The 24,905-nt window shown below is 45.1% G+C and overlaps 1 protein-coding gene across 11 annotated transcripts in view; it reads left to right on the top strand.

The window, feature by feature from the left end:
• KMT2C (lysine methyltransferase 2C) overlaps nt 1-24,905 on the top strand; it is a 1,516,687-nt gene that overhangs the window by 1,235,199 nt on the left and 256,583 nt on the right. For all 11 annotated transcript variants that reach the window (XM_069211124.1, XM_069211114.1, XM_069211120.1 and 8 more), the window contains one exon: nt 15,918-16,059. In XM_069211124.1, the coding sequence (XP_069067225.1) occupies nt 15,918-16,059 (142 nt within the window). The remainder of the gene's footprint in view (nt 1-15,917; nt 16,060-24,905) is intronic.

The raw sequence follows: 24,905 nt of genomic DNA, 5'->3' as shown, positions 1-24,905 counted from the left end.
TTAGTGGCATATTGTGTACGCACTAAACTAATTCTTGTCTTGATCTATTTTGAGAAAACAATCTCTCAAATTAAAAGGAGCATGAAACTTTATATTTAAATTTATGTGATTTTCTTGGAGATCGAAGGTAATTTCATAAAAACAGTTGAATGAAGGATTGGTATCTACATATTTCTTGCATCCAAAGATGCATCCTCTGAGGTAATAAATCCTGTAGTAAATTATTAAGCATGTAATATGGAGATCAATATATATCGATATATATATGTTCGATGGCATGTGTCGCTGCAGATTCACATGCTATGCACAGGTCCTGCCATCTAGTGTTGGGCTCAGTGTTACAAGTTGTTTTTCTTCAAAGAAGTCTTTTCGAGTCACGGGACCGAGTGACTCCTCCTTTTCGGCTCCATTGCGCATGGGCATTTGCTCCATCTTAGATTGTTTTCTTTCCGCCATCAGGTTTGGACGTGTTCCTCTTCACTCTGGTTGTTTGAGTCAGAAAATCTTAGAAACCATCTAAAATCGTCAGTATTGTTTTCGATCGCGTCTCATCCAGCATCGACACCTCGGTACCGGCAGATACACATCTTTGATTGCCCTTCGGGGCACCCGCACCCAACTTGGGCCTGGTCGGCCCGACCAAAAGTATTGTCGAAGCCTCACGGACCGGACCCCGTTTAGATTCTGCCCTCTGTGACACGCCTAGTATCCCTACACAGATCAACATCTGGTTTGTAACCTGTGTTTATCTCCAGATCATCGAGAGGATACTTGTGCAGCCTGTAAATCCTTCCGTTCGAAAAAGACTTTGAGACCGAAGAGCGCGAAGGTTAGAGATGGCATCCAGAAGCACCGTACGCCTTGACGCAGAAGAGGAGGAGATTATTCACACGCCTCAGTTCGGGGATCCGATTCCGAACAAGAGTCTGCCGTCGACAGACCACTAACAACGGGCCAGCATGTGAGTACGCTTGCCCAACCCAAACCAAGCCCAAACACAAGGCCTCGGAGACGCCACAGCCAGAAGGCTATGGCTCCACCCGTTAAAAAAAAGCGACCGGTGACCAAGTAACATCTTCGGCACCGAAAAAGGCCACGCCCGTAACGAAGCCTTTGGACTAGAGCCGAAGCACAGGTTCCGAAAGCATACAACACCGACCCGTCGAGACCCCAGAAGTCACTTTCGGAACCGAGACCAACAACTACGCCAGGACCTTCGGTGCCAAAAAAACATTCTTATACAGAGAAGCATGGACGTTAGAAACAGTTAAAAGAAAGCCAAAGATTTGAGGAAAGAATTAAAACAAATGGAGGATTTCAATGACAAACAGGCCAGGATACAGATCCACAAGGACACTGGCAAGATCCTCACAGCACCTCCTCTTAAAGCAAAAAGAAAACTGGCCTTCCACAGACGCTTGAACACTGATCAGCCAATGGCTAAAGTCCCAAGAGAGAAATCTCAGCCTCCCCAGTTTTCTCCTCACCAGTCTACTCCTCACTCTTCTCAACGGTCTGTCTCCCCTCCTGCTACACCCACTGCACAGTCTCCATCACACAATATGCAGTGACATCAGGACACAGATCCATTGGATCTCTATGACGACCCAGTCTCAGACAATAGCACAGAGTGCTACCCATCTAAGCCATCGCCACCTGAGGATAGCACCTCGTATACGCAGGTTCCAGCTAGGGCAGTAGCTTTTCACAACGTGACCATGCATACATAACCGCTACAGGACGCCTTCTTGTTCAATACATTTTCCTCAAATCATGCCACATACCAAAGCCTACCCATGCTCCCCGGTATGCTCAAACATGCGCAGCAGCTATTCCAAGAATCGGTTAAAGGAAGGGCTATAACCCCAAGGGTAGAGAAAAAGTACAAGCCACCACCCTCAGACCCCGTTTATATCACACAACAGCTGCCCCCGATTCAGTAGTTGTCAGAGCAGCGAGGGAAAGGGCTTACTCCTGGATGCACCCCCTCCAGATAAAGCAAAAAATGTGATGCTGCAGGGAAAAGGGTGGCGTCACACGCAGCCAATCAGTGGCGCATAGCTAATTTGCAGGCCCTTCTAGCTAGATACGATAGAGCTCATTGGGATGAGATGAAGGACATTATTCAGCATCTCCCCAAGAACCAACAGAAGAGAGCCCAGCAGGTAGCAGAGGAGGGACAGGCAATTACAAACAATCAAATAAGATCGGCACTAGACTCGGCAGATGCAGCCGCAAGGACTATAAATACGTCTGTCACCTTTAGGCGACATGCATGGCTCAGGTCATCATTTTAAACCTGAAATCCAACAAGCCGTCCTCAACATGCCTTTTAATCAGCAACAATTATTCGGCACACAGGTGGACACAGTAATAGATAAGATGAAAAAAGATGCCGACACTGCCAATGCAATGGGAGCGCTTTATTCATCCCAATACAGAGGCTTATTTCGGAAGCCTCAATATAGGGGAGGCTTCAGGCCACAGCCCTCCGACCCATCTACCTCACAATCCAAGCCCTCTTACCAGACACAATACCAAAGAGGGGGATTTCGGTGATCCTACAGAGGACAATTTCCCAAATCTAGAGGAAAATACCAATCCTCAAAACAAGCCACTAATAACAAACAGTGACTTTATCATCACCTTCCCTCAACACACTTCCCCTTTGGGAGTAAGACTGAAAATGTTCCACGACCAATGGTTAAGCATCACAACAGACACATGGGTACTATCCATTATCCAACATGTTTACTGCATAGAGTTCACACAATTTCCTCCAGACATTCCCCCAAAAGCACACAAACTTTCATCACAACATCTTGCAATGTTGCAAACAGAAGTACAGGCACTATTACTCAAACAAGCCATAAAACTCGTGCTGCATCATCAAAGAGGAACAGGGGTTTACTCCCTGTACTTCATTATTCCCAAGAAGGACAAAACATTAAGACCAATATTAGATCTCAGGACTCTCAACCTCTACATCCGATCAGAACACTTTCACATGGTAACACTACAAGATGTAGTCCCACTGCTACAACAGGGAGAAGTATGACAACACTGGATCTAAAAGATGCGTATTTTCACATACCTTTCCATCCAGCTCACAAAAAATACCTCAGGTTTGTTATACAAGGAAAACATTACCAATTCAAAGTATTACCCTTTGGGATAACAACAGCCCCCAGAGTCTTTACAAAATGCCTTGCCGTAGTCGCAGCATACATAAGGAGACAACATATGCATGTATTCCCATATCTCGTCGATTGGCTAATAAAAGCCAACACTCGATACCCTACACACACTAGGGTTCTCAATAAATTACCAAAAATCACACCTGCAACCATCACAAATTCAGCAGTACCTAGGGGCTACACTAAACACTCAAAAGGCGCTTGCAAGTCCAAGCCCACAAAGAGTGCAATCGTTCCACAACATATTGCCAAAAATTCAGATAAACCAACACTACAATGTCAGTTTTGTCATGAAACTTCTAGGTATGATGGCATCATGCATCGCCATTGTCCCAAACGCAAGGTTACACATGCGGCCCTTACAACAGTGCCTCGCAAAACAATGGTCGCAGGCACATGGTCATCTCCAAGATCTAGTATTGCTAGACCGCCAAACACACATTTCGCTTCAGTGGAGGAATCCCACAAATTTAAACAAAGGGTGGCCATTTCAAGACCCTCTGCCTCACTCCATTCTCACAACAGATGCATCAATGATTGGATGGGGAGCACACCTCAACAAGCACAATATTCAGGGACAATGGGACAACAAACAGAAACAGTTTCGCATAAATCACTTAGAACTGCTAGCAGTCTCCCTAGCACCAAGAGCCTTTCAACCTCTTCTTGCCCACAAACACATTCTTGTCAGAACAGACAATATGACAACAATGTACTATTTAAACAAACAGGGAGGAACCCACTCATCACAACTTTGCCTTCTAGCACACAAAAATTTGGTATTGGGCAATTCACAACAACATACACCTGGTAGCTCAATACATTCCCGGGATTCACGATCAGTTAGCAGACGACCTCAGTCGAGATCACCAACAAACTCACGAGTGGGAAATTCACCCCCAAGTACTTCACAAATACTTTCGTCAGTGGGGGACACCAGACATAGATCTGTTCGCCACCAAACACAACGCAAAATGCCTAAACTTCCCGTCTAGGTACCCACACCCTCTATCCAAGGGGAATGCTCAATGGATCAACTGGTCAGGGATATTTGCTTATGCTTTTCCCCCTCTCCCGCTCATTCCATTTTTGGTCAACAAACTGCGTCAAAACAAACTCAAACTTATAGCACCAACGTGGGCACGCCAGCCATGGTACACCACACTGCTAGACCTGTCAGTAGTACCACATGTCAAACTCCCAAACAGACCAGACCTGCTGACACAAAACATCAGATCAGACACCCCAATCCAGGGATGCTCAATCTGGTAACCTGGCTCCTGAAATCTTAGCATTTGGGTATCTAAATCTTCCACCAGAATGTATGGAAGTAATTAAAAAGGCAAGAAAACCTACTACCAGGCAGTGTTATGCTAACAAATGGAAAAGATTGGTTTTCTACTGTCAAGCAAAACACATAACAGCCTTAGATGTGTCCATACAAGACATCATAGGTTATTTACTCTACCTACAAAAAGCAAATTTCGCTTTTTCATCCATCAAAATACATCTCACAGCAATTTCTGCTTATTTGCAAAATAAACCAAATCTCTATTTAGAGTGCCAGTCGTTAAAGCTTTCATGGAGGGTCTAAAACTAATCATACCTCCAAGAACGCCACCAGTACCCTCATGGAATCTTAACATTGTACCTACACGACTCATAGGTCCACCCTTTGAACCCATGCACTCTTACCAGATTCAATTCCTAACTTGGAAAGTAGCATTTCTAGTGGCAATCACTTCATTACGAAGAGTTAGTGAAATACAAGCATTCACTATTGAGCAACCCTTTATACAAGTACACAAACATAAGGTTGTACTTCGCACAAATCCTAAATTTCTACCTAAAGTCATCTCACCGTTTCATTTAAACCAAACAGTGGAACTCCCAGTCTTCTTCCCACAGCCAGACTCAGTGCCAGAAAGAGCACTACATACATTAGATATTAAGAGAGGTTTAACGTATTACATTGACAGAACAAAATAATTTCGTAAAACTAAACAATTGTTTGTTGCATTCCAAAAAACCCATACTGGTAATCCTATATCAAAACAAGGCATAGCCAGGTGGATAGTGAAATGTATCCAAACTTGTTACCTAAAGGCTAAAAGACAACTGCTAATTACGCCAAAGGCACATTCCACTATTAAAAAAGGAGCAACAATGGCATTTCTAGGAAACATACCAATGACAGAAATTTGTAAAGCAGGCACTTTGTCGACACCTCATACATTTACCAAGCATTACTGTGTAGATGTGTTAGCAACACAACAGGCCACAGTAGGACAGGCTGTACTAAGAACATTATTTCAGACAACTTCAACTCCTACAGGCTGACCATCGCTTAGGGGAGGATTACTGCTTTGTAGTCTATGCATAGCATGTGTATCTGCAGCTACACATGCCATCGAACGGAAAATGTCACTTACCCAGTGTACATCTGTTTGTGGCATGTTCCGCTGCAGATTCACATGCACCCTCCCTCCTCCCCGGGAGCCTGTAGCCGTTTAAGTTACATTTAAAATTTGTACATATGTAAATACATCTCTATTCCATTGCATGGACACCTCTTTATTCAAACTCTGTATATACATCTCTATTCCATTGCATAGACATCTCTTTCTTTACACTCTATCACTCCTACCTTACCCTCTGCGGGAAAACAATCTAAGATGGAGCCAATGCCCATGCGCAATGGAGCCGAAAAGGAGGAGTCACTGGGTCCCGTGACTCGAAAAGACTTCTTCGAAGAAAAACAACTTGTAACACTCCGAGCCCAACACTAGATGGCGGGATGTGCAAAGCATGTGTATCTGCAGCTACACATGCCATCGAACATATATATATATATATATATATATATATATATATATATATGTATATATATATATATATATATATATATATATATATTGATACGGTCAGCAATGGATGCAGCAGATACAGCTGCTAGGACAGTAAATACAGCAGTAACCATAAGGAGACACGCATGGTTGCGTACGTCAGGATTCAAGCCGGAAATACAACAAGCCGTGCTTAATATGCCTTTTAACGGACAGCAGTTGTTTGGGCCGGAGGTGGACACTGCTATCGAAAAACTTAAAAAAGACACTGATACGGCCAAAGCCATGGGCGCACTCTACTCCCCACAGAGCAGAGGCACATTTCGCAAAACGCAGTTTAGAGGTGGGTTTCGAGGACAAACTACAGAACCCACAACCTCACAAACAAGGCCCACTTATCAGAGCCAATATCAGCGTGAAGTTTTCGGGGACAATATAGAGGGGGACAATTCCAAAAGAGTAGAGGGAAGTTCCAAAGTCCCAAAACTCCTCAAAACAAGCAGTGACTTCCACGTCACAAATCCCCAACACCTAACACCTGTGGGGGGAAGACTAACCAAGTTTTACAAACATTGGGAGGAAATAACAACAGACACTTGGGTCCTAGCAATTATCCAGCATGGTTATTGCATAGAATTTCTCAAATTCCCTCCAAACGTCCCACCGAAAACACACTGTCAAAACAACACATGGATCTTCTAGGACTAGAGGTCCAAGCGTTGCTACAAAAAGGAGCAATAGAATTAGTACCAATTCAACAGAAAGGAACAGGAGTTTACTCTCTGTACTTTCTCATACCCAAAAAGGACTCTAAGACCCATATTAGATCTCAGAACATTAAATACCTTCATCAAATCAGATCACTTTCACATGGTGACATTACAGGACGTAATCCCACTGCTCAAACAACAAGACTACATGACAACACTAGACCTAAAGGATGCATACTTCCATATACCGATACATCCTTCACACAGAAAGTACTCAAGGTTTGTATTCCAATGGGTACATTACCAATTCAAAGTGTTGCCATTCGGGATAACAACTGCGCCAAGAGTTTTTACAAAATGCCTGGCAGTAGTAGCTGCTCATATCAGAAGGCAGCAAATACATGTGTTCCCATACCTAGACGATTGGTTAATCAAAACCAACACGCAAGAACGGTGTTCACAACACACAAAGTATGTCATAGAAACCCTCCACAAACTAGGTTTCTCACTCAACTACACAAAGTCACACCTTCAGCCGTGTCAAACACAGCAATACTTAGGGGCGACAATCAACACAATAAAAGGGATTGCCACTCCAAGTCCGCAAAGGGTACAGGCATTTCACAATGTAATACAGGCCATGTATCCAAAACAAAAGATACATGTCAAGATGGTGATGAAACTACTAGGAATGATGTCCTCATGCATAGCCATTGTCCCAAACGCAAGATTGCACATGCGGTCCTTACAACAGTGCCTAGCATCACAATGGTCACAGGCACAGGTTCAACTTCTAGATCTAGTGTTGATAGATCGCCAAACATACACCTCGCTTCAATGGTGGAACAATATAAATTTAAACCAAGGGCGGCCTTTCCAAGACCCAGTGCCTCAATACGTAATAACGACAGATGCCTCTATGATAGGGTGGGGAGCACACCTCAACCAACACAGCATCCAAGGACAATGGGACACTCAGCAGAGACAGTTTCACATAAATCACTTAGAACTACTGGCAGTGTTTCTAGCGTTGAAAGCATTTCAACCTATAATAAGACACAAACACATTCTTGTCAAAACAGACAACATGACAACGATGTATTATCTGAACAAACAAGGAGGAACACACTCAACACAGTTGTGTCTCCTGGCACAAAAAATATGGCATTGGGCGATTCACAACCGCATTCGCCTAATAGCACAGTATATTCCAGGGATTCAGAATCAGTTAGCAGACAATCTCTCTCGGATCCACGAATGGGAGATTCACCCCCAAATAATTAACACCTACTTCCAAAGATGGGGAACACCACAAATAGACCTATTTGCAACAAAAGAAAACGCAAAATGCCAAAACTTCGCATCCAGATACCCACAGGATCAGTCTCAGGGCAATGCATTATGGATGAGTTGGTCAGGGATATTTGCATACGCTTTTCCCCCTCTCCCACTCCTTCCATATCTGGTAAACAAATTGAGTCAAAACAAACTCAAACTCATACTAATAGCACCAACTTGGGCAAGACAACCTTGGTATACAACACTACTAGACCTCTCAGTAGTGCCTCATGTCAAACTACCAAACAGACCAGATCTGTTAACCCAACACAAACAACAGATCAGACACCCAAATCCAACATCACTGAATCTAGCAATTTGGCTCCTGAAGCCTTAGAATTCGGACATCTGGACCTCACACAGGAATGTATGGAGGTCATAAAACAAGCTAGGAAACCAACCACAAGACATTGCTATGCAAATAAATGGAAAATATTTGTTTATTACTGCCATAATAAACAAATGCAACCCTTACATGCATCTGCTAAACACATCGGCAGCTACCTACTGCACTTACAAAAGTCAAAGCTAGCTTTTTCATCTATTAAAATTCATCTCACCGCTATTTCAGCTTATCTGCAAATTACGCATTCAACATCACTATTTAGGATCCCAGTCATAAAAGCTTTTACGGAGGCTCTCAAAAGAATTATCCCACCAAGGACGCCACCAGTTCCTTCGTGGAACCTTAACATTGTCTTAACACGGCTCATGGGTCCACCGTTTGAACCCATGCACTCATGTGAAATACAATACTTAACATAGAAAGTAGCATTTCTAATTCTCATCACATCTCTAAGAAGAGTAAGTGAGATACAAGCATTTACCATACAAGAACCCTTTATTCAAATATACAAGCATAAAGTAGTTTTACGAACAAATCCTAAGTTCTTACCAAAAGTCATATCACCGTTCCACTTAAATCAAACAGTAGAACTACCAGTGTTCTTTCCAGAGCCAGATTCTGTAGCTGAAAGAGCACTACATACATTAGACATCAAAAGAGCGTTAATGTACTACATTGACAGAACAAAACAAATTCGAAAAACGAAACGATTGTTCGTTGCTTTCCAAAAACCTCATACAGGAAACCCAATATCAAAACAAGGCATTGCTAGATGGATAGTTAAATGCATTCAAACCTGTTATCTCAAAGCAAAAAGAGAACTGCCTATAACACCAAAGGCACACTCAACTAGAAAGAAAGGTGCTACCATGGCCTTTCTAGGAAACATTCCAATGACTGAAATATGTAAGGCAGCCACATGGTCTACGCCTCATACGTTTACCAAACACTACTGCGTGGATGTGTTAACAGCACAACAAGCCACAGTAGGACAAGCAGTACTACGAACTTTGTTCCCAACAACTTCAACTCCTACAGACTGAACCACCGCTTTTGGGAGGATAACTGCTTACTAGTCTATGCAAAGCATGTGTATCTGCAGCTACACATGCCATCGAACGGAAAATGTCACTTGCCCAGTGTACATCTGTTCGTGTCATGAGACGCTGCAGATTCACATGCGCCCGCCCACCTCCCCGGGAGCCTGTAGCCGTTTGAAGTTGATCTTGAACATTTGTAAATTTGGAAATATATCACTTTAAACCACATTATGTACATAGATACTTACTCCATTGCATGGGCACTATTACTATAATACACAACTCCTACCTCACCCTCTGCGGGGAAAACAATCTAAGATGGAGTCGACGCCCATGCGCAATGGAGCCGAAAGGGGAGGAGTCCCTCGATCTCGTGACTCGAAAAAGACTTCTTCGAAGAAAAACAACTTGTAACACTCCGAGCCCAACACTAGATGGCGGGATGTGCAAAGCATGTGAATCTGCAGCGTCTCATGCCACGAACAGATGTACACTGGGTAAGTGACATTTTCCATATATATATATATATATATATATATATATATATATATATATATGTTCGATGGCATGTGTAGCTGCAGATACACATGCTGTGCATTATCCTGCCATCTAGTGTTGGGCTCGGAGTGTTACAAGTTGTTTTTCTTCGAAGAAGTCTTTTCGAGTCACGAGACCGAGGGACTCCTCCCTTGCAGCTCCATTGCGCATGGGCGTCGTCTCCATCTTAGATTGTTTTCTTTCCGCCATCAGGTTCGGACGTGTTCCTCTTCGCTCCGTATTTCGAATCGGGAAAGTTAGCTAGTTATCGGAAAATTCTACTGTATTGTTCGCGCTCCGTACCGGTTTAGTGTTAGCACATTGACACCAAAAGAAAGAAGCGCTCCGGCGGCCCTTCGGGGCTTCTACTCTTCAGCGGGGCCTGGTCGGCCCGACCGCGTCCATCTCCAAACTTCATGGACCAGACCCCCTTCCGTTTCTGCCCGAATTGCCACGCAAAGTATCCTTATACAGACCAACACTTGGTCTGTAATCTGTGTATCACCGGAACACAGGGAGGATACTTGCGAGGCCTGCCGGGCATTTCGATCGAAAAAGACCGTGCGCGATCGAAGAGCCAGAAGACTTCAGTTGGCGTCGACTCCGGCCGAACAGATCGACGTCGAAGAAGAGGAGAGATTCTCCATTCATGAATCGGACTCGGACGACTCCGAAACTGAGCAGCCGAGCGTGCAGCCGAAAACTGTGAGTAAATCTGCCCCGGCCAAGACCCACTCGAAAATTATAAAGGCCAAGGGGATGCCACCGCCAACAGGCCATGGCTTAACCCGAAAACACGATGACCAAACATCGGCACCGGAAAAGGCCTCCCAAGAGCCGAAGACATCCGACTCCGGTCGAGATACCAGCTCCGAAACAACTCGGCGCCGAGAATTCGACATCCCCAAAATTAAAAAGGTTTCTTCGGAGCCGAAAAAGAGTGCACCGAAACCTTCGGTGTCGAAACATGCAGCCTCGGAGCCGAAAACAGGCACCTACACAGAAGAGCACGGGCTTTCCAGCCAGATGCAGGGGCACAGATTTGAGCAGGAACTAGGCATGGGAGAGCCTGACCACACTCAAAGGAGGCTGCACATACAAAAAGAGACGGGGAAAATTCAAACTCTTCCTCCAATAAAGATGAAACGAAAGCTAGCATTCCAGGAGTCGGAAATGCAGGCAAAGGTGACAAAGGACAAGACACTACCAAGGTTTTCGCCACAGACTTCACCATTGCATTCACCACACCTGTCCCCGGTAGCAACTCCCCCAATGCAGTCGCCAACGCACACGGGGATGACTCAAGATGACCCGGATGGATGGGACTTATATGATGCACCGGTCTCAGACAATAATCCCGACTGCTACCTGGCAAGGCCGTCACCACCAGAGGACAGCACTGCATATATGCAGGTGGTATCAAGGGCAGCTACTTTCCATAATGTAGCAATGCATGTGGAGCCCATAGAAGACGACTTCTTATTTAACACTTTGGCTTCCACTCACAGCTCTTACCAAAGTTTGCCGATGCTCCCAGGCATGTTAAAACACGCCATACAGGTGTTCAGGACCCAGTTAAAGGCAGAGCCATCACGCCTAGGGTGGAGAAGAAATATAAACCTCCCCCAGTGGACCCTGTGTTTATAACACAGCAACTAACACCAGATTCGGTGGTAGTGGGAGCAGCCAGAAAGAGGGCAAACTCCCAATCCTCAGGAGACGCACCACCACCCAACAAGGAAAGTCGGAAATTCGATGCAGCAGGCAAACGGGTGGCAGCAAAAGCAGCCAATCAATGGCAGATTGCCAATTCTCAGGCTCTACTGGCTCGCTACGACAGGGCACACTGGGACGAGATGCAACATATAATTCAGCACTTGCCCAAGGAATACCAAAAACGTGCCCAACAGGTTGTTGAGGAAGGACAAACCATTTAAAACAACCAAATAAGGTCTGCGATGGATTCGGCAGACACAGCAGCAAGGACAGTGAACACTGCAGTAACCATTCGTAGGCACGCATGGTTACGGAGCTCGGGTTTTAAACCAGAAATCCAGCAAGCTGTGCTAAATATGCCCTTCAACCAAGAACAATTGTTTGGGCCGGAGGTGGATACGGCAATCGAGAAGCTAAAAAAGGACACGGACACGGCCAAAGCCATGGGCGCGCTCTACTCCCCACAGAACAGAGGCACTTTTAGAAAGCCGCAATTAAGAGGGGGGTTTCGTTCCCAAACTACAGAGCCTTCCACCTCACAAGTCAGACCCTCATATCAGGGCCAGTATCAAAGAGGAGGTTTTCAAGGAACATACAGGGATGCACAATTCCCAAAAGCAAGGGGGAAATTCCAGAGCCCAAAAACCCCTCAAACCAAACAATGACTTCAATGTCACAAACCCCCACCACTCAACACCAGTGGGGGGGAGAGTTGCCGCATACTACCACAACTGGGAAAACATAACTACGGCCGCATGGGTCCTAGCCATTATCCAACATGGTTATTGCATAAAATTCCTACAATTGCCACCAGATGTGCCCCCAAGAGCACACAATATGTCCAAACAACACTTAGACCTGTTACAACTAGAAGTCCAAGCATTGTTACAAAAACAAGCAATAGAACTAGTACCCAACCATCAGAAAGGAACAGGTTTCTACTCCCTGTATTTCCTAATTCCAAAAAAGGACAAAACACTGAGACCCATATTAGACCTCAGAACACTGAATCTGTACATCAAATCAGATCACTTTCACATGGTAACACTTCAAGAACGTGATTCCATTGCTCAAAAAACAGGACTACATGTCAACATTAGATCTCAAGGATGCATATTTCCACATACCCATCCATCCATCCCACAGGAAATACTTAAGGTTTGTAATCCAAGGCGTGCATTACCAGTTCAAAGTGTTGCCATTCGGGATAACAACAGCCCCAAGGGTATTCACAAAATGCCTTGCAGTAGTAGCCGCTCATATACGGAGACAGCACATGCACGTAGTCCCCTACTTAGACGACTGGTTAATGAAAACCAGCACTCAACAACATTTTCTTCTACACACACAATACGTTATAGAAACCCTACACAAACTAGGGTTCTCTCTAAACGACCAAAAATCGCATCTACAACCGTGTCAAATACAACAATACTTGAGAGCAACACTCGACACACAAAAGGCGATTGCCACTCCAAGTCCACAAAGAGTACAAGCCTTCCAAAATATAATATTAAACATGTACCCAAACCAGCACTATCAAGTGAGGTTTGTAATGAAACTTCTAGGCATGATGTCTTCATGCATAGCCATTGTCCCAAACGCAAGACTACACATGCGTCCCTTACAAATGTCCCTAGCAACACAGTGGACACAAGCACAGGGTCAACTTCAAGATCTAGTGTTGATAGACCGCCAGACACACTTCTCGCTTCAATGGTCGAATCCTATAAATTTAAACCAGGGGCGGCCATTCCAAGACCCAGTGCCTCAATACGTGATCACAACAGATGCTTCCATGATGGGGTGGGGAGCACACCTCAACCAGCACAGTATACAAGGACAATGGGACGTTCACCAAAAACAACTGCATATAAATCATTTAGAACTGTTGGCAGTGTTTCTAGCATTGAAAGCATTTCAACCATTAATAGCCCACAAACACATTCTTGTCAAAACAGACAACATGACAACAATGTATTACCTAAACAAACAAGGAGGGACACACTCATCACAACTGTGTCTCTTAACACAAAAGATTTGGCATTGGGCAATTCACAATCACATTCGCCTAATAGCACAATACATCCCAGGGTTCAAAACTAGTTGGCCGACAATCTCAGTCGAGCTCACCAACAAACACACAAATGGGAAATTCATCCCCAGATACTACAAACTTACTTCCTACACTGGGGAACACCAGAAATAGACCTATTCGCAACAAAAGAAAACGCAAAATGCCAAGACTTCGCATCCAGGTATCCACACCCTCAGTCCAAGGGCAATGCGTTACGGATGAGTTGGTCAGGGATATTTGCTTACGCTTTTCCCCCTCTCCCACTCCTTCCTTATCTGGTAAACAAATTGAGTCAAAACAAACTCAAACTAATACTAATAGCACCAACCTGGGCTCGCCAACCATGGTACACAACACTGCTGGACCTGTCAGTAGTACCTCGTATCAAACTACCAAACAGACCAGATCTGTTAACTCAACACAAGCAACAGATCAGACACCCGAATCCAGCATCGCTCAATCTAGCAATCTGGCTCCTGAAGTCTTAGAATTTGGACATTTAGACCTTACACAAGAACATATGGAGGTCATTAAACAAGCTAGAAAACCTACTACAAGATATTGTTATGCAAACAAATGGAAAATATTTGTTTATTACTGCCATAATAATCAAATTCAACCACTACATGCTTCCGCAAAAAACATTGTAAGCTACTTATTACACTTACAAAAATTTAAACTAGCATTTTCTTCTATTAAAATACATCTCACAGCAATATCTGCAGATTACACATTCAATATCACTTTTTAGAATCCCAGTCATCAAAGCATTTATGGAGGGACTAAAAAGAATGATACCCCCGAGAACACCACCAGTCCCCTCGTGGAACCTCAATATTGTGTTAACACGACTCATGGGACCACCATTTGAACCCATGCACTCTTGTGAGATGCAGTATTTAACTTGGAAAGTAGCCTTCCTAATAGCTATCACATCTCTTTGAAGAGTAAGTGAAATACAAGCATTTACTATACAAGAACCCTTTATACAAATAAACATAAAGTGGTTCTCCGTACAAATCCCAAATTCTTACCAAAAGTTATATCACCGTTCCACCTAAACCAAACAGTGGAACTCCCAGTCTTTTTTCCACAACCAGACTCAGTAGCCGAAAGAGCCTTACAAACGTTAGACATTAAAAGAGCACTAATATATTACATTGATAGAACAAAACAGTTTCGCAAAAAAAAACAATTGTTTGAAACCTTCCAAAAACCGCATGCAGGAAATCCAATATCCAAACAAGGCATTGCCAGATGGATAGTGAAATGTATTCAGACCTGCTATATCAAAGCAAAAAGAGATCTACCTATTACACCAAAGGCGCATTCCACTAGGAAAAAAAGCGCCACAATGGCTTTTCTAGGGAATATACATATGACAGAAATATGTAAAGCAGCCACATGGTCTACGCCTCATACATTCACAAAACATTACTGTGTAGATGTGTTAACAACACAACAAGCCACAGTAGTACAGGCTGTATTACGAACATTATTTCAGACAACTTCAACTCCTACAGGCTAAGCTCCCCGGGAGCCTGTAGCCGTTATAAGTTGAATGAAACTTGTAAATTTGTAAATATATACTATTCTTATACACATTATGTACATACATACTTACTCCATTGCATGGGCACCTTTACTATATACACAACTCCTACCTCACCCTCTGCGGGGAAAACAATCTAAGATGGAGTTGACGCCCATGCGCAATGGAGCCGAAAGGGAGGAGTCCCTCGGTCTCGTGACTCGAAAAGACTTCTTTGAAGAAAAACAACTTGTAACACTCCGAGCCCAACACTAGATGGCAGGATAATGCACAGCATGTGAATCTGCAGCGTCTCATGCCACGAACAGATGTACACTGGGTAAGTGACATTTTCCATATATATATATATATACACATTTGAAATAGTGTTGGACCTTTGCTTATCCACCAGGCTTAAATCATTTGTGCACTGACTAAATTATTTTTCTTCAGCCAGAGCATATGTTAATGTGAAATCACCATGTTATGTACTCAAATCAGTCCTTTTTTGCGTTACATAAGTCTAAAGTACTTTGCTTTTTTAATAAGAGGCTAATATGTGATTGTTGGATTTTACAGCAGAATAACCTAAGTAATCCACCAACACCACCAGCTTCCCTGCCACCAACTCCACCTCCACAGTCTTGCCACAAAATGGTCAATGGCTTCGCAACTACAGAAGAACTTGCTGGCAAGGCTGTAATGTTGGGAGGACGCGATGGTAAGATTAGTGTTTTTACTTTTGTAGAAGCAGTGATGTATGTAAAACTGTTTTGTTATATGTTTCTAGTGTGTCTGTGTGTGTAGAATTTAGGTTTGCAGTATGAGGACTTGCCAGTGCAGCATAGTCTTCTCTATCAGTGTCACAACCAACATTAATAAGATAATTATGAGTTATCATTGGTTTCTCTGGTTTATTGAGTAACTCCACTACAGTCTTCAGTGTCTCTATTGAAAACCTCACTCAGGAAATCAGCTCAAAGTCAAGCAGGAGGCTCCCTCTTCAGTGATTAGCACATCTAAATATCAAAGACAATCCATTAAGATAGAGTGCTCTTTCCCTTCTTCACGCCAGATAATCCAAGGAAGAGTTGGACATCCATCTGGTAATCCTTAGTCTAGTCTCTTGTGACATTCCAATCAAATCAAATCATTAACATTTATAAAGCGCGCTACTCACCCGTGCGGGTCTCAAGGCGCTAGGGGAAAGGGGGGGTTACTGCTGCTCGAATAGCCAGGTTTTTAGGAGTCTCCGGAAAGCGGAGTGGTCCTGGGTGGTCCTGAGGCTGGTGGGGAGGGAGTTCCAGGTCTTGGCCGCCAGGAAGGAGAAAGATCTCCCACCCGCCGTGGAGCAGCGGATGCGAGGGACGGCAGCGAGCGCGAGGCCAGAGGAACGGAGGAGGCGGGTGGGGACGTAGAAGCTGAGGCGTCGGTTGAGGTATTCTGGTCCCTTGTTGTGGAGGGCTTTGTGTGCGTGGGTGAGAAGTCGAAAGGTGATCCTTTTGCTGATTGGGAGCCAATGCAGGTGTCTCAGGTGTGCGGAGATGTGGCTGTTGCGGGATAAGTCGAGGATGAGGCGTGCCGATGCGTTTTGAATGCGTTGCAGGCGATTTTGGAGTTTGGCTGTGGTCCCGGTGTAGAGGGTGTTGCCGTAGTCCAGGCGGCTCGTGACGAGGGCGTGGGTCACGGTTTTTCTAGTGTCGGCGGGGATCCAGCGGAAGATCTTGCGGAGCATGCAGAGGGTGAGGAAGCAGGCGGAGGACACGGCGTTGACCTGCTTGGTCATGGTGAGAAGAGGGTCCAAGATGAAGCCGAGGTTGCGGGCATGGTCTGTGGGGGTCGGTGCGGTGCCGAGGGCCATGGGCCACCAGGAGTCGTCCCAGGCGGACGGGGTGTTGCCGAGGATGAGGACTTCCGTTTTGTCAGAGTTCAGCTTTAGGCGGTTGAGCCTCATCCAATCTGCGACGTCCTTCATACCTTCTTGTAGGTTGGTCTTGGCGCTGGCGGGGTCCTTGGTGAGGGAGAGTATAAGTTGGGTGTCGGCGTAGGAGGTGATGATGAAGTCGTGCTTGCCAACGATGTTGGCGAGGGGGCTCATGTAGACATTGAAGAGTGTCGGGCTGAGCGATGAGCCTTGAGGTACGCCGCAGATGATCTCGGTGGGTTCTGAGTGAAACGGAGGGAGGTATACTCTTTGAGAACGGTTTGAGAGGAAGGAGGCGATCCAGTCCAGGGCCTGGCCTTGGATCCCGGTGGAGCGGAGGCGGGTGATTAGGGTGCGGTGACAGACGGTGTCAAAAAGCAGCAGAGAGGTCGAGGAGAATGAGGGCGACTGTTTCACCGTTGTCCATCAGGGTTCTGATGTCGTCAGTGACTGAGATGAGGGCGGTTTCTGTGCTGTGGTTGGTTCGGAATCCGGTTTGTGAAGGGTCGAGCAGGTTGTTGTTTTCCAGGAAGGTGGTCAGCTGTTTGTTGACGGTCTTCTCTATTACCTTGGCTGGGAAAGGCAGAAGAGAGATGGGGCGGAAGTTTTTCAGGTCGCTCGGGTCAGCCGTAGGTTTCTTTAGTAGGGCGTTGACTTGGGCGTGTTTCCAGCATTCGGGGAAGGTAGCAGAAGAAAAAGAAGAGTTGATGACGGTCTGGAGGTGCGGGGCGATGATGTCGTCGGCTTTGTTAAAGATGAAGTGAGGGCAGGGGTCCGAAGGGGCGCCGGAGTGGATAGAGTTCATGATGGATTTGGTTTCTTCAGTGTTGATGTGGGTCCAGTTGTTGAGGGTAATGGCCGGGGTGCAGGTTCGGTGGTGTTATGTTGGGTCTGGTGTCCGAAGCTGTTGTGGAGGTCGCTGATCTTGCGATGGAAGAAAGTGGCGAGGGATTCACACAAATCCTGTGAGGGCGACACAAATCCTGTGACATTGATTACTATGTAAAAACAAATGCTCAAGATACTATTGAAAACAAAACATTCCAAACACGTTCAGTTGAACAGTACTTAATGAACAGCGGATCCTAAGTCCCTAAGAGGAGCACTCAATGTTTAGACAAGAGTTTACAATTTCAACTAAAAGATTATGAAAGCGGCATTAACCCAAGAGTGTTCATTTGTGCTGGAGCTCACATATTCCTCTTCCAAGAACTTTCTCTATAATAGTTACAAAAGTAAGAACCATTATGTCCGCTCACTGATTTTCTGAGAGTGGACAAGGTCTCATAGGAGTCCACCCATTCAAGTGTATTTTTTTACTAGAAGGGCCAAGGCTACCAAACCAAGTCCAAAAACAAGGCCAAAGTAATAATAAAACTGTCAGACAACCGCTCAGAAAAGATCAATCAATCATGATTTGTAAAGTGCGACTAATCACCCAACAGGGTGTTCAGGTGCTTGCAGGTCCCGAAGAAAGCAGTGAAAACTAGAGAAAAGAAAGGAGAAAGCACACAAAAAAACAGGAGGAAAAGAAAGAAGGAAAGCATTTAGAATGAGGGAAAAGCAAGGGGAATGAGGGAAAAGCAAGGAGAAGGCACTCAAGAACCAGGGAAAAAGCAAGGAGAAAGCAGTAAAAATTAGAGAAAGCAAGGAGAGGGTATACAATAAATTGGGGATGCAAGGAAAAAGCAGTGAGAACGAGGGCAAAGCAAGGAGAAGAAGGCATTCAAAAAACGGGGAAAAAGCAAGGAGATGACAGGAGTAAGAGTAATGCAGCAGCAGGGGGAAACGCAGCGAAAACAAGGGAAAAGCATGGAGCAGGCACACATAAAATGTGGGGAAAAGCAAGAAGAAAGCAGTGAAAATGAGTCAAAAACAAGGAATGGGCACTCAAAAAAAACAAAGGAAAAAGGAAGGCATAAGCAGTGAGAATGAGGGAAAAGCAAGGAGAAGACACTCAGAATATGCAGTGAAAAAGCAAGGAGAAGATAGGCGCAAGTGTGATGCAGCAGCATGGTTAGAGCTGGGCCTCCAACCTGACCTGCTCAATGGGGTCACACTGCGGTCTCCATTAACCTCTTAGCTACTGGGACTTCCCCCCCCCCCCCCCCCTCCCCCCCAGTGCTGAGCCCTTTTTTGGCTATTTGGGGCGGTTCGCGCTTAAGCCTTCATAACTTTTTGTCCACATAAGCTATCCACGCCAAATTTGCGTCCTTTTTCTCCAAAATCCTAGGGATTCTAATGGTACCCAGAGTTTGTGGTCTCCCCTGGAGGAGACCAAGAAATTAGCCAAAATACAGTGAAAATTTCGTTTTTTCCAAAAAAAATGGGAAAAAAGGGCTGCCGAAGAAGGCTTGTGGTTTTTTCCCTGAAAATGCCATCAACAAAGGGTTTCTGGTGCTAAAATCACCATCTTCCCACCTTTCAGGAGCGGGCAGACTTGAATCAGAAAACCACATTTTTCAACACAAATTTGGCATTTTACTGGGACATACCCCATTTTTACTATTTTTGGTGCTTTCAGCCTCCTTCCAGTTAGTGACAGGAATGGGTGTGAAACCAGTGCTGGATCCCGGAAGGCTAAACATTTCTGAAAACTAGACAAAATTCTGAATTCAACAAGGGGTCATTTGTGTAGATCCTACAAGGTTTTCCTACAGAAAATAACAGCTGAAATAAAAATAATATTGAAATTGAGCTGAAAACAACAGCCATTTTTCTTTATGTTTTACTCTAACTTTTTTCTGCGATGTCAGATTTTTGAAAGCAATATACCGTTATGTCTGCTGGACTCTTCTGGTTGCGGGGATATAAAGGGCTTGTAGGTTCATCAAGAACCCTAGGTACCCAGAGCCAATAAATGAGCTGCACCCTGCAGTTGGGTTTCATTCCATACTGGGTATACAGCAATTCACTTGCTGAAATATGAAGAGTGAAAATAGGTATCAAGAAAACCTTTGTATTTCCAAAATGGGCTCAAGATAAGGTTTTGAGGAGCAGTGGTTATTTGCACATCTCTGAATTCCGGGGTGCCCATACCAGCATGTGTATTGCAGGGCATTTCTCAAATAGACGTCTTTTTTACACACTGTCTTATATTTGGAAGGAAAAAATGTAGAGAAAGATAAGGGGCAATAACACTTTTTTTGCTATTCTATGTTCCCCCAAGTCTCCCGATAAAAATGATACCTCACTTGTGTGGGTAGGCCTAGCACCCGCAACAGGAAATGCCCCAAAACACAACGTGGACACATCATATTTTTTGACAGAAAACAGAGCTGTTTTTTGCAAAGTGCCTACCTGTAGATTCTGGCCTCTAGCTCAGCCGGCACCTAGGGAAACCTACCAAACCTGTGCATTTTTGAAAACTAGAGACCTAGGGGAATCCAAGATGGGGTGACTTGTGGGGCTCTGACCAGGTTCTGTTACCCAGAATCCTTGGCAAACCTCAAAACGTGGCTAAAATAACACGTTTTCCTCATATTTCGGTGACAGAAAGTTCTGGAATCTGAGAGGAGCCACAAATTTCCTTCCACCCAGCTTTCCCCCAAGTCTCCCAATTAAAATGATACCTCACTTGTGTTGTAGGCCTAGCGCCCGCGACTGGAAATGTCCCAAAACACAACGTGGACACATCACATTTTTTCATAGAAAACAGTGCCTACCTGTGGATTTTGGCCTCTAGCTCAGCCGGCACCTGGGGAAACCTAGCAAACCAGCGCATTTTTGAAACCTAGAAACCCAGGGGAATCCAAGATGGGGTGACTTGTGGGGCTCTGACCAGGTTCTGTTACCCAGAATCCTTTGCAAACATCAAAATTTGGCCAAAAAAACACTTTTTCCTGTCATTTCGGTGACAGAAAATTCTGGAATCTGAGAGGAGCCACAAATTTCCTTCCACCCAGCATTACCCCAAGTCTCCTGATAAAAATGGTACCTCACTTGTGTAGGTAGGCCTGGTGCCCGCGACAGGAATAGATCACACAGCGGTCAATGTTGGTCCTTACATGAGGCAGCTGTCGACCCTGGGGTGATCCATTCCTGACACAGGCACTAGGTGTAGGCACTCAAGTGGGGTAGTGTTTTTATCAGGACAGGTGAGGAATCACTGGGTGGTAGGAATTTTGTGGATCCCAGCATATTCCTGTAGTTTGTGTGACAGAAATGCGAGAAAAATAGAGTTTTTATTCAACATTTCAGCTTTGCAGGGTATTCTGGGTAAGAAAACTTTGGGGAATCCACACAAGTCACACCTCTGTGGACTCCCCCGAATGTCTAGTTTCCAGAAATGTTTGGGTTTAATGTGTTTCTCTATATGGCCTCCGAACCCAGGACCAAAAACACAGGTGCCTGCCTTACAAAACCAGTTTGTTTTGCGATAGATAATTTTGATGTCTCCACAATACGATTTGGGCGGTGGAATTTGGGGCTGAACTAAATTGGGGAGTTCCCAAGAGAGCACTCTCTCTCTCTCTCTGCTTGCCGCCGCATTCACCTGCTTTCTGGGTTGGGCTAACCCACTCTTACCCAGTTGTACAGACTGCTTGCGAAGGGACAGCAGGACTGTCCTCATCACCTCCCTCCTAATGTACTGGAAGAGGAGTTATCGAATGGGACTCATCCGACTGAAAAATCACTCCCTAAGTCTGCGCCATTTTCCTATCCCTCAGATGCTGTCTCAGTATCTGATGTCTCAGTCTCTGATCCTATGTCAGAGCTGTCCTCTATAACCCGAGTGCCAGCAGCAGTCCTCCATCAAGATGCCATCTCTGCTATTGGCTAAACTGTTGCTCTAAAACACTAGCCTACGTAGACAGTCACAAAATCGATGGTGTGTGTGTGATACCTGCAACAGTAGAGGCCACCTTACCTGCGCTTCTTCCCTCAATCAGCATGTTCTTTCAAGACACTCAAAAAACACCTTGCCACATACCATTCGTCACAGTCTTTAGCACCTCCTGCGCCCAGTCCAACAATCATTATTGGTGCTCCCACTCCCTCCTCCTGGGATTCCCTCATTACCACCCAGCAAAAGTGCCCTTCATCTCTCTATAGCCGCCCTCCACCCCGCACATATATTTAATTTGTATTATAGCGCAGGTAATGGCTGACTTTACTAATGTACTCAGCTATTTACATAAAATACAGATTTGCTCTTTGCAGTAGGCATATAAACCTTCTGCGCTTCTTTATGGCACTAAAACTGCCACTAGACAAGTCTGACCCTTTTGTAGCAGAAACATAGTCCCAATACTTACTTGACTTTTTTATTGCTGCCTAAAAGCTACAGTTGAAAAGCGTCAGTTGAAGTATGTGCATTGCTTTGAAGACGCAAGCTGCAACTGCAAGACAACTGGTGGCAAATCTATCTCTCTCTATATATATATATATATCACTTTTATATGTGGGTCTGGTTTTCCTGGGGGCCGATCGCAGCCCCCAGGGAAACCACACACATATTGACAAAAGTGATATATTTATATATATATATATATCTATATAAATCTATAGATCTATCTATAGATATATCCATGTACATAGATATATATATATATATATATATATATATATATATAGATCTATATTTTTTAGTTGTTGTATGATTTCCTTGGGGGCCAAAATGGCCCCCATGGAAACCCTACAACAACTAAAAATAAATGTTGCCCCCCACAGGGGGCACCTACCTTTAAAAAAAAAAAAAAAAAATGCCCCCGGGTGGGGGGTTTGGGAGGGGAGTGCGGGGGGGGCGGCCAATTGAAATCCCTGGCGTCTAGTGGTGTTTCTAGTGGTGGGGGCCAGGAAACAGTTTCAGAAGGCCTCGTAAGAAAGGGGAGACTCTCCCCTTTCTTACGAGGCCTTCCCGAACGTGGGGAATGCCGTTTTCCCCATTGGAGCAGGAAGCGGCCGCAAGGCTGCTTCCTGCTCCGATGGGGAATCAACCTTTACGTCACAAAGGGGCGGGGGGAGACACGGAAGAGCTTCCATGCGACACACCCGAGGATTTATTAACCCCGTCCCTGGTGTCGGCCACTGGTCGTGACTCCCACCAGGGAGGTAGTACAGGCGTCGGCCACTGGCCGACGCCCGCATTGAAGGGGTTAAGTAGTTTGAGGGAGGGGCACTGGAAGTAGGTGAGCGGGGCTAGGCAGGAGGCGAGAAATAACAGGCAGGAGCGGCAATGAGCTAAAAACCAAGGAGAAAGCATGAAAACGAGGGAACAACAAACAAGGAGAAGACACACAAAAAACGGGGAAAACTGAGAAAGCAGTGAAAATGAGGGCAAAGCAAGGAGAAGGCGCACACAAAAAACAAGGAAAATGCAGGGAGAAAGCAGTGAAAATGTGGAAAAAGCAAGGAGAGGTCACATAACAAATGGAGGGAAAAGCAAGGAGAAAGCAGTGAAAATGGGGGTAAAGCAAACTACGGGTAAAAGCAAGGAGAAGGCATTCACATAACAGGGGAGAAGCAAGAAAAAGACCGGCTCAATAGCGATGCACTCACACGGCGAGACCTGGGCCTTGGATGATGACAACAGATGATTGTAGGAAGCTGGCCTGGTGTGTGGTGGGTACCTAAAGTACTTAAACCAGGTCCAAGTATCCCCTATTAGTGTATTGTAGGCAGTGTCTAGAAGCCAGGCTCTCTCGACGTAGCTGTGGATGAGCAGCCAAAGCTTATCTAGGAGACTTGCAAAGGTACTTTTATTTTAGTGACAATACCAAAAAGTACCAGTGAGGCAACTCTCCAATAGGAGGTAAGTAACACACCAAATATATATACTAGTTATCAGCAATAGGCATAGAAATGATAGAAAACAGTACAAATGCAGTTAGAAAATAGTGACCATAGAGGGAGCCCTAATCATATACTAAAAAAAATGGAATGCAAACACAGGACCCCCAAGTAGGTAAGTGGAATGTGTAGGGGAAGCTGGGGGTACTAGGAAACCCCAAAGGTAAGTACCACAGTGCCCCCTAGCGACCAGGATAAAAGGAGTAAGATAGTGGATTTTGCCCAAACCACTCAAAAGGAAGGGAATGAAGAAAATGCAACACCTAGACAAGACTGCAAGAAACCAGCAGTCGGTTCCAGAAGATAAAGACCTGCCGAAGAAGGGGCCCAAGTCCAGAAGTCACAGAAGAGTTCAGGAGGAGTAGGGGCTACTACATACCCAGCTGTGGATGCAGGAGTTGATTGACAGGGATTTGAAGGTCAGCACTGCATCCCGAGAGTCGGTGAAGAGTTCCTGATAGATGCAGACTAAGTCCCACACAGGAAGAAGAATTGCAGTCAGGTGCTGGTGCAGGAATTCCACCAACAAGCCCTGGTAAAGGCAAATGTTGCGGTTGGTAAAAAGTGGAGCTACCAGGGACCAGCAAGGCCAGGATGACTCAACCCAGGAGGGGGAGGCAGAGGGGACCTTCAGTGACACAGAGAGCCCACAGAAGCAAAGGCAGCACCGACAGGAGTCCCACAGGATGGGGAAACAGAAGTTCCAGAAGAGCCCACCCAGCACAACTGGAGAAGGGTCCCATGTTGCAAGAGAACCACGCAAAGGGCTGTGCATCGCAGGGAGGAGTGCTGGGGGCCGGAGCTACACACAGCCTGAAGATCCCTTGGAGGAGATGTAGACAAGCCGTGGC

This window comes from Pleurodeles waltl, chromosome 10, assembly GCF_031143425.1.
Source record: "Pleurodeles waltl isolate 20211129_DDA chromosome 10, aPleWal1.hap1.20221129, whole genome shotgun sequence".
NCBI classification, from domain to species: Eukaryota; Metazoa; Chordata; class Amphibia; order Caudata; family Salamandridae; genus Pleurodeles; species Pleurodeles waltl.
Note: the sequence above shows the minus strand (reverse complement) of the source record. Positions and strands in the feature narration are given on the sequence as shown.